This window comes from Balaenoptera acutorostrata, chromosome 16 (assembly GCF_949987535.1).
Source record: "Balaenoptera acutorostrata chromosome 16, mBalAcu1.1, whole genome shotgun sequence".
NCBI lineage: Eukaryota > Metazoa > Chordata > Mammalia > Artiodactyla > Balaenopteridae > Balaenoptera > Balaenoptera acutorostrata.
Genome location: NC_080079.1, coordinates 15,800,635 through 15,811,441, shown reverse-complemented (window position 1 = coordinate 15,811,441; position 10,807 = coordinate 15,800,635). Strand labels below are relative to the sequence as shown.

Below are 10,807 nucleotides of genomic sequence, written 5' to 3'. Positions count from 1 at the left end.
CTTGAGACTGCACTAAGAGAGGATAGCTGAAAACTTGCACCTGGTTTCTCCTGGGGCCTTCATCGCATGGGCCTTTTCCTTTTGCTTATTTTAACTGTATCCTTTTGCTATAATAAACCATAACCATGAGTTATTATAGCTGTTCTGAATTCTGTTAGTCCTTCTAGCAAGTCCAGTCTAAGTTGGGTCTTGGGGACCCCTGACACACCCACTTTATGTGAGCTATATACCCTCAATGAAATTATCTAACCTCACTTAGTTTCATTTTCCTCATCTGTAAAATAATAATAATAATAATACCTACCTCGTAGTGAAGTTCTGGCACCCAGCCTACACTTTATTTTCTCCACAAGCATAACTTGAGAGTTACTATAGAAATTCCAGGAAAATATAAAGTGCCAGAACATAACATATATATTCAACAAAAGTTGGTTCCCTTGAGTAATCTTGTTTGCAAGTTCTCATATCTTCCCTCTCCCCCCACCCCTAGATGTAACTTCTGGACTAGGAGATCTAACTTCAATTAGTGCAGAGATGTCCTTTTCCAATCTTTATGCCCCTCATGGACATCCTCCTCCTCCTATCAACTGTTTACTCTTTTCATTTTCATCCAAAAATCATTCTCCTTGATGGAGAAGACAGGCAAAGTAGAAGCTTGGCTTGACCTTTATCAGTTATTTGCCTCAAGCAGTAAATATATCTCTTTCTTGATCTTCTTTAAAAGTTCCATTTTATTTTCTTGTCTCTGGTATTTTTTTTCCTGTTCCCAATAAGACTTTTCTGGCCTTACTCTTACATATTTGTGATACTTTTTAGTATTTATCTTTTATTATCTGCCCTTCCTCTAAAAAAATTCTTTGCCTAATTAAAAAAAATATTTTATTGCTACCTGTTTTTCCTAATTACAAAAGAAATGTATGGTCAAAATTAAAACTTTAAAATATTTATTTCTTACAAAGTAAAACTTTCTTAGACGTTCACCTCTAAAGAAACCACAATATATTTCCTTTATATACTTCAGCTCAGAGTGCCTTGTGCAACCAACTACTGGTTTCTTTAATTATCTTACCATTTTCCTCCCTATTAGGATAATTCTCAATGGCATAAACAGAAGACTTTTTTTTTGAGAGTTTTCCAGCTGTTTCAAATTTCATACAATGAAACATACCCATCTTTTCTCTAAACTTTAAAAATCTATGCTTTTATCAAGTCCATGGTATAGATTTGGGCTTTCTCTTCTTGGGTATCAGGAGCACATTTTAAAATGAGAGTCTCGGGCTATATGGTCTATAAGTCCTCATCAAGCACTATTTTTTTAAATAAATTTATTAATTTACTTTTTACTTTTGGCTGCGTTGGGTCTTTGTTGCTGTGCGCAGGCTTCTCATTGTGGTGGCTTCTCTTGTTGTGGAGCACGAGCTCTAGGTGCCTGGACTTCAGTAGTTGTGGCTCGCGGGCTCTAGAGCGCAGACTCAATGGTTGTGGTGCACGGGCTTAGTTCCTCCGAGGCATGTGGGATCTTCCCAGACCAGGGCTCGAACCCGTGTTCCCTACATTGGCAGGCAGATTCTTAACTACTGCGCCACCAGGGAAGTCCCCATCAAGCACTATTTTCTATGATTCTGTCATCTATAGAAAGTTGCACAGATGAGCAACAGTTGGAGAAGCCTTTGTAAAGAGCAGCTCTCCCAGGCACACATCCCTATAGCAAGGACCAGAGAGGTGTCCCAGTGATACAACCATGGGGGAGCCAGTGACAGATTTGGAATAAAAGCTGAAAGTCTTATCAATTTTTGATTCCCATTAATTAACAATCCTTGGAGGCACACGGGTAGTTGAGGACAGCATGGAAGCTAGTCTAGAAAGCTGAAGTTTTACATAGCAGTAGGTAGTCTTATTTTTTCTTTGCTTCAGTTCCATACATATAAAATGGAGATAAAAACATCTGAGGCCACATGAGATAAGCTACACTGGGAATATATATATTCTACGTGTCCAGCACTCTACTTTTCCAGGAACTGGCGCTAATTCCCCTCTATCTACATGGTTTCTGCTGGAGCTGCCATGTTTATTCATTCCTTTATTCAACTACTATTTATTGAGTGCTATATCTGACACTATTCCAGGTCCTGGAGATATAGCAGCGACTAAAACACACAAAAGTTCCTCACAGAGCTTACATTCTGATGGAGGAAATAAGACATTAAGCAAAATAAATAAATATTTGGTATGTCAGATGAAACACGCTATGGAGAAAAATCAAGCAGGAAAATAATCAAGGAAAGTGCTGTGATTGAGGAATGAAGTTAGTGAAGTGCTATGTTCAGTAGGTGGCCAGGAGTGGCTTCATCCAGGGTATTTTTGGAACTGGATCAAAACAGGATGGTCTAAACCAAGAATGTGGAGTAAGGAGTAGAAAAAAAGCCTGTTAGAAGCAAAAGAGAAGAACGAAAAAGACACAAGAGAGTAGCATGAAAGGAGGATGTGGGGAGAGAGGGAGAAAAAGAGAGAACTTCCCAGGTTCTGCAAAATATTCCAGTACACTTCTGATAAACACTTTTTAAAAAGAATCCTTCTGATAAATTCTAAGCTGATATGAATCAGTTTCGGTCACTCCCAACCAAAGAACCCTAACTCACACATATATTAAGATAACTTATAAATGCAAGGCTTGCCCAATGTGGGAGATGTTGGTTACCTCAGAAAATTAGAACTTGATGCTTCTGACGCCAATAATACAGATTTGATAGCAGAGTTGAATTAATTTTGCTGTTCCTTAGCATCCAGGAAATAAAATGTACAAGAAATACTTATTTCTTTGTTTTCTATTAATCAAATGAGCTCTGATTCTGCACTGGGCTTGTGGAAAATTCAAATGAAAGCGTTATTTTTTCACCCCTAGTTATGCCCTCCCTCCACTCCCCCCATCCGAGTCACAGCAGAATTAGGGAAGCTTACTGATGTCTAGACAACTGGGAAAAGGCTCTCTAATTTCCAAGTCATCACTGTTCAAGCCTGCTTTAAACTTTCTCTTAAAGTCCCTGGTTGTCTGCTTATATGCCAAGAGGAGAGCACAGAAATCTTACCGAGGCTAAAGGACGCTTTGCTCCCTAGGGTGTAGCCATCCCCTCTGAAGCCGAGCCACCTTCCTGGAGAAGGGAAAATCCTGAAGCAGGCTCAGGTATTCACTAATCATGGGACCTGTCAGTCTTTCAGTTTCTCTCTCCTGATTCTCAAAACAATTCTCTTCTCTTCTGGCCTCCAAGGCATCCTGTGCATAGTGTTTTCAGTTAGCTTAGGTTTTTATAATAGACCACAAGAGTAAGTAAACTGCTTCTAGGAATTTCAGCTTTCCACCCTACAAAAACTCTCCCTCCCTTTCCCACTCCTCCACAGATGCTGGTTTTTTTGTTTTTTGGGTTTTTTTTCCTTTCTTTTTGTGGTATATTATACGTTACATAAAATTTCCCATTTTAAAGTGTACAGTTCTGTGGCATTAAGTACATTTACATTGTTGTGCACCCCAAAGATTTAATGAGTCCGGTGATCTGACTGAGGCAGGGAAGGGTGGAAATATAGGAAGAAATAATTATTGTATTTAAAACGTTTTTTCGTTCTTCTTGAATGAATGGGGCAAGTTCAAATGGGATCCCATAATTGGTGATTCTGAGTAGCTAAGAGGCATCATTAGGATAATAGATATTAATGTGAAAAAGGATGATGAGGAGAAAGGGTGGCTGTAAGGAAATTTGTAGGAACAATGAAGACAAACTTTATCTGTCTCACAACACTTGTTAATACCATTTAATATATCTGAAGCAGAAGTAAAATGAAGAATTTTTCTCCACTTTGCCTTCTGCCAGGATCAGAAGAGTGTTCCTGAATTTTGTTGGGGAGTGAATAACTTCTAGACAGGTCTCAAATCTAAAGTAAAGTTTAATTTTATGAACTGCAATAATGCCTAAGCAATGTGTTACTAAAGGATGCAATCCACAGAAGAGTTAGTATTAAATATCTTAGAATTCTTAAGAATTACATGTGAGTTGTGGGGTTTGGGAGGTGGAAAGGAGTGCATGAAGGGCATCAAAATAAGCCTACGTGATTTAGCACTGGCTTGGCCTAGAGGTTTCTTTCAGGAATTTGAAGAACTCGTATCCATTTATCTGTTCCCAAATATTTAAGTGCCTACTATGTGTGAGGCACTGGAATACAGCAGTGAACAAGGTAAACATGTTCTTTGCTCTAAAAGAGATTACATTCAGGTGTATTTTAATTCTGAACCATGAATCCAAGAGCACAATAAATTGAATAAAGCAGTGAACCACGGGAGCCGTGGTTCTTCACAAGCTGCAGCAGAAGTCAGCATTTTTTTTTTTTTTTTTAGAAGTCAGCATTTTAAGTTTTCTATTCTTGGTTGCTGACTTCTTAATTCTTGAAGGGGGCGGGGGGAGAGATGTGAAGAGATTTCTCGCCGAAAATATACACAGACTTGGTGTTTGGGTTCGGCAACCCCAAATTACACTTGCGGCACCGAACTAACCCCACCTAAGAAGCAGGCGGTATTATACGAGAAAAACTACTCCATCACAGCCCTCGGAAGACTCAGCGACTCTCGGCCAGCACGGGAAAGCCACGGACTACAATTCCCACAAGCCCTTGCGATCCCACCCCGCCCGGGAAGCTTCGAAGCAAGGGGAAAGACTGGGGGTTGTCGGGCGCACTCCTTGTTGCGTCATTAGCGTGCGACTCCACGATACAAAACAGGTCTGGGCTACAAAAGTATGGCAGCTGCTGAGGCGGGGGTGGTATCGTCGTCATCCTTGAAACCAGACACAGCCCCAGTCCCCGAAAGTGCAGGAATGGCTGCAGCCACGGCCGCCACATCCTCAGCGATGGCTGCAGCCGCGGCGGTTGCGTCCAGGAGCGGATCCGAAGCCAGGGTCTCCAAGCCCGCGTTGGCTACTAAGCTGCTGTCCCTGAGCGGCGTGTTCGCCGTGCACAAGCCCAAAGGGCCCACTTCAGCCGAGCTGCTGAATCGGCTGAAGGAGAAGCTGCTGGCAGGTACTGCAGCCGGGTGGGGACCAGGCCGAGGCGAGGCGGTCGCCGTGAGAGCGGAAGCCGCACAGAGCACGCTGGGCTTTTCGCGCTCTCGTGGCTCGAGAGATAAGAGGAAGGGAAAGGGAGCACGGCCACAGTGTAAGCTCTGGACAGAAATCTGGGGCATCTCCGGCTTGGACTTGTCCTGACGTGAACTCCTGTAGCCTAGTTGGCAGTTGTCGTTCTCAAGGGAAAAAAAACAAAAACAAAAAGCAAAACCCACGCATCCACAAATAAATCTCTGCTCTTGGGCCTGCAGACGAGTTTTCTACAATCTGATCCCTCAGAAGCCTTTTGTTTGGCTCACGTAGATGAACTCTACACAACGGAATCACTGGCTCTATACACCCCAAAGTTGCATTCTTAAAAATACGTTGGAAATGCGGATGTTACTTAGTTAACCAAGACTCAGCACAGTGGTTTTCATATAGTGGGCATAAGAATTATTTAGAGTCCCTTGTACAAATGCAGATTCCTAATCCTTGCCCCCCTCAGAGACTGTGATTCTGAGGATATGGGGTATTTTTAGGAAACTGCATTTTTAAACTGTTGCTCCGGGTGATTCTGGTGTAACTAGTCAAAGGACCACATTTTGACAAACACTAAATATAACTTGGTCACTTCTAAGAGCATTCTTTTTGTTTGTTTGTTTGTTTCCTCATATACACTGGGAGAATATTAGAAAAGCCTGAAGGATCTCTCAGTTCATCAGTCCAGTAGATCATTTCAGACAATGGAATCAAGGAACCTTAGATTTTTTTGGACTCTTGCAATAAGCCAGACCTGTGCTAACCTATGGAGAGGTGAGGGTGAAAGACACTGTGTCTTGCTAAGCTCATAGCAGTAATTTCTGCAAACTTTGGTGATAAAACTATTTAACTGGGTTTTCAAGGCCCTCCAGAGTTTGGCCCTGGCTTATTTTTCTATGAAATCAGTACAGGAAATTTCTTCTTTGTTTAGTGTCCCCTGGCAAATGTTACCGCCTCCCCCGCCCTTTTTACTGCAAAAGCAAAATATTCTGGTAGGAATTTGTTAATTAAAACTGACACAGTACAGATTCAAATGTTTATTGGCAAAGGTACATTCCTGAAGATGTTTAATACCTGTGTTATATCTGCTTATTCTTTAGTTATACTTTCATTATACTTTTTTACCTGTAAGGATGGGTCATATACGGGATGCTGAAGGAAGGAATTACATCAAGGGCAAGCTTTGTGGTGTCATCATGGAGTTGTTTCCTTCATAGAATTGCTTTCATTTGGCCTGATTTGTTAGCTAAGCTAAGGCTTTTTTGATCCTCATGGTAATGATTATCATTCTTTCTTTCAGACAGGTTTCTGATAGGATTAAAGCCATACCCTGGCCTTCTGGTTAATCTGCCTATCAAGAACTGAAATTCCTCTTGAAACTTAGTTAAAATTGATTGTTTCAAGGCTGTTGCTGGACCATCTTCTGGAAGCCACTCACTCAGAAGTAGACATTCTCATTACTCTCCATTTCTATATTGCTTGTGATTGGCCTATTCTATATATATGTTAGCCAGACCAGGGCTTCCCAAATGCCATTCTAACTGGCTGTCAGAATTGTCTGGGAAAGTTCTCTTAAAGATACAGATTCCAGGGCAAGACATTCTAATGCCAGCCAGGTTTGACAACCGCTGATTTAGGCCACAGGCAATTGTCATGCTCTCCACTAACATTCCTTGCCTTTCCTTACATTGATTCATGTCGTACTAAGATCTCTGCTCTTCCGTCTTTTTGACTCCTTCAAGGACTAAAACATAACAGAATTTTATAGCTAGAAAAGATCTTAATAAATATTCATCCATGAATGGTACCAGTGGGGTGAACCAAATCCCAATATAGTAGAGACCGTGTGTCTTCAAACTTGAAAGAGGTAAATTTGGACACAAAGGGAAGACAGTAAATTTTCGGGCCTCCACACTCCAAGGACCGTCAAGTTAAAAATACAAAGAGTTCCCCAAAATATTTCTATGAATACAGTACAAGAGATCCATAATGGGTTGCAAGTGAAAGTGAAGGGTTTGAAGCCTAGGCCTGGCCTTACAGATTTATGTTAAAGCATACGGTCATGTCCTTCCAAGCAAGGTGATGTTGTAATCAGATAGTGACAATAGGACTGTGTTCCAGACTGAGTTCTGACTCAATAAGGTGGTAATTACAACCCAACTTATCCTTTGGGCCATTTAACCTGGCTTCTTCACTGTTACTCTGCCTTCCCTCCTTTCCCGTTTCTGTCCTCTTTTTTCATTTTCTTTTACTCTATTTTCCATCTTCTCTGTGTCAGTGGTAATAAGGAAGGTTTGATGGGTTTGGAGGGGTACAGATCAATAGAGCTCTTCCTGCTGTTCTCTCCTTTCTCATTTGAAGCCTAGTAGCCAATATTCTCTCAATATAATGTTATATGCCATGATGATGAGGATGATGATAATAGCATATTGTTATGGTGCTTTGAGTTTCCAAAGCACATTCAGATAGCATCATTTCATTTTAATTTTTACAATAGGAATATGAGATAGGCCAGGTTGGCATCTTTTTTTTTTCTTTCTTTTTTTATATCTAAATGCTTTGGAGTATAAGTGGCAACTTAAACTGTTACCCTCTTCCCACATAACCTTTTGTTGAGATTAGCTTCTTTAAGGAATTGAGAGTTTTGATTAGGAGAGGAGGACAGACATACAGATAGTTTGGGGACTTAGTGTTCTCAGAAGTAACCCTGTATGAGATGTACTCCCAACATTTAGGTAGCTGGAGAGACCAGCAAAGAACACCAGGGAACAAAAGAGATTTTAGAAATGAAATTGAGGACTTTAAAAACTAGCTGCCTATGTAAAAACTAACTTCATTTCATCATTCTCTATCTACCGGCCCACTACTACCAGGAATTTACTAGATCTTTGTGGGTTCGTGTGGATATTTACCCACTTTAAAAAAAATTTTTTTTTCCTTGGAAAATGAATTCTAGTTTCTAGACAACTAATTTGGGAATACTATTTCTTTGTAATTTAGGGAGCGTCTGCACATTTTAAAGTCTGTTCTTTGTTAGTAATATCGTCATAATCTTAATATATTAAGTTTGTACAGTACTTTTTATTTGTTTTGAATACTCCATCCACACTGCCTCATCCCGTATTTATGGAGATTCTACTTCATTTGTCTCAGTAATTACCTTTTTTTCATCCCAATTACTCTTATAGAAGCTGGAATGCCTTCTCCAGAATGGACCAAGAGGAAAAAGCAGACTTTGAAAATTGGGCATGGAGGGACTCTAGACAGTGCAGCCCGAGGAGTCCTGGGTAAGAGATATGAATGGAAGTTTGATGTAACTGCCACTTACATCAGAAAGAAATATTGATTAAGAACAGATAAAATTAACTAAGGCCATGCCATTTTCAGTCCACTTTGGAAGATTTCAGATCTACTGGATTTATAGTGCCATCTTCTCAAGAAACCATTGTATCATTTGGCACAAGGTATAGAAGGCTGTTAGAAATAGCCCCTTTTATGTCTGGATGGACTTTGAGAAAGAGTTTGTATCTATGCAGAAAAGAGTTAACACAGCAGGCCTGAAATCACTATATTTAGAAAGGCCTGCTTGCATCTGGGGACTTGGATTTGGCTGTGTTCCCACCCTTCTCCATCCGATAAGGATGGGTTTACTGTGCTTTGACTGTTGGTGTGAACAGTGTGGTTTATGCTAAACGCCTGCTTTCTGTCTTGGAATCTGGGATTTTGTCCCACCATGCAGGCAGACGGTGTCTGGGTGACCATTCCTCTCATCCCCTCCAATAAAAACTTTGAGTACTGAGTTTCTAATGGACTCCCTTGAGCAGGAACATTGTACACATATTATTCCTTGTTGGATTGTTGGAGGAAGGAATGTGCTCAAGTGTCCCCCCTCATAAGAGGGTGAGAGAATAAGGAACCTGAGCATGGATTTTCTCCAGTGTCTTTACCCTTAGGATACAGCTGTGTAACTTTAGGATGTCACTGTAGGTAAATCTTAGCCATGGATGAATCTTCCAGGGTGGGATAGTCTTGGGGACTCCTGACAAGGTATATGGCTCTTTGTTCTGCTTATATCAAATCTAACTGACATTAGCTCTCTTGAGAAGGCGAACCTTATAGTTCTTCGGAGGAAGTCACTTTGTCTTGGGGACATTAGTTCAGTGTCTTATTGCATGTGGAGGAAAATTGATAGAATTGATTGAGGGGAGAAGAGTCATTTATCCTTTTTTCTTCCATCCTTTTTTTTTTTTTTTTTTGCATCTAGTAGAGGTTCTAAAGTCTATCTTTATAGACTGCTAAAGTGTGTATCCACAGGACAGAGTATGTTCTTAGAAACTTTTTTGTAACTGTATCCACAATCACAGAAATACATATGTTGGGATTCTCCCTATCTCCCCCTTCCCCACATACTAGAAAAAAACTTTTATGGAACAATACTTACCTTTTTACATGCCCTGGTGTTTTATATTTTATTGTATTCCAGTTTTTTTAAATGTTGATCATAATCCAGTAAATTGATTTCATGCTGCCCTAATGGATTGTGACTCATGCTTTGAAAAATACTGTGCTACATGATCCAATCCATTTTATTAGAGCTAAAATTAGATACAAATAAAAACAAACCTGATCTAAGCTAGCCAAAGGAAATGAATGCTTACTTAGAAGAAAAGGATAAAATTGGTGAATAAAATTGTATTTTTCAAGAAAATTAGAAGCAGTTTATGATTTTGCATTTTCTGAAATTATAGATTTTATTTGATGCATGTTGACAAAAACATCTTTACCTGAGGTAAAATAGAAAAAAAAACACATGGAAATTCATTTTCCTGAATTAGAGAACTTGAATGGGCAAATTCTGACACCTTAATTACTGTTTCTTACCATAACTAATAATAATCATTTATATTGAGCACTTATTTTATGTGAGGTCCGTCCCATAGTTAGTGGCAAGGTCAGGAGCTGAACCTGGACCTGCTCAGTTTTAAAGTCTCTGTCCTAACCTGGGATGGCAAATACCTGGCACTCCTGCCTTTGTTCCCTGCTCCCCATGTCCATAGCAGAAATTACCAATCAATCACAGCATTCTCTGCCATTGGTTCTAGAAGTGGCTTCAGGATTCTTATCAGTTCAACTCTTCTAGAGTTGAAGCCTATTTGTTATAACCGTCTGTTTTCTAAGGCACAGCACCATAAATCCAAGAAGAAAGAGGATAAAATGTGCTGCTGTGATCGGCAGAATAATGGCCCCCCTAAAGATGTCCATGTCCTAATCTCCAGAACCTATGAATATGTTAGGTTACGTAACGAGGGGGCATTAAAATTGCACATGGTATTAATGTTGTTCAGTAGTTGACTTTAAGAGATATGCTGGAATATCCTGGTGGATCCAGCGTAATCAGAAGGGTCTTTAAAAGTGGAAGAGGAGGCAGAGGAGTGTCAAAAAGATGTGGCAATGGAAGCAGAGTTTGTAGTGATGAGATTGCTGACCTTGATGAAGATGGGGGTCATGAACCAAGGAACATGAACAGCTTCTAGAAGCTGGAAAAGGCAAGAAAACTCCTCTAAGAAGGCTCCAGAGAAAGATTCTCCCCTAGGGCCTCCAGAAAAGAATGCATTTGTGCTGATACCTTGATTTTTACCGTAGTAAAACCCACCTCAGACTTCTGACCTCTAGAACTGTAG

At 40.2% G+C, this 10,807-nt stretch overlaps 1 protein-coding gene across 1 annotated transcript in view; it reads left to right on the top strand.

Annotated features, from left to right (window-relative positions):
• The first annotated feature begins 4,743 nt into the window (after positions 1–4,743).
• Positions 4,744–10,807, top strand: part of TRUB1 (TruB pseudouridine synthase family member 1) — a 32,305-nt gene continuing 26,241 nt past the window's right edge. The window contains exons 1-2 of the mRNA XM_007173144.2: positions 4,744–5,061; positions 8,315–8,413. Coding sequence (XP_007173206.2) covers positions 4,782–5,061; positions 8,315–8,413 — 379 coding nt within the window. The 5' untranslated portion in view covers positions 4,744–4,781. The remainder of the gene's footprint in view (positions 5,062–8,314; positions 8,414–10,807) is intronic.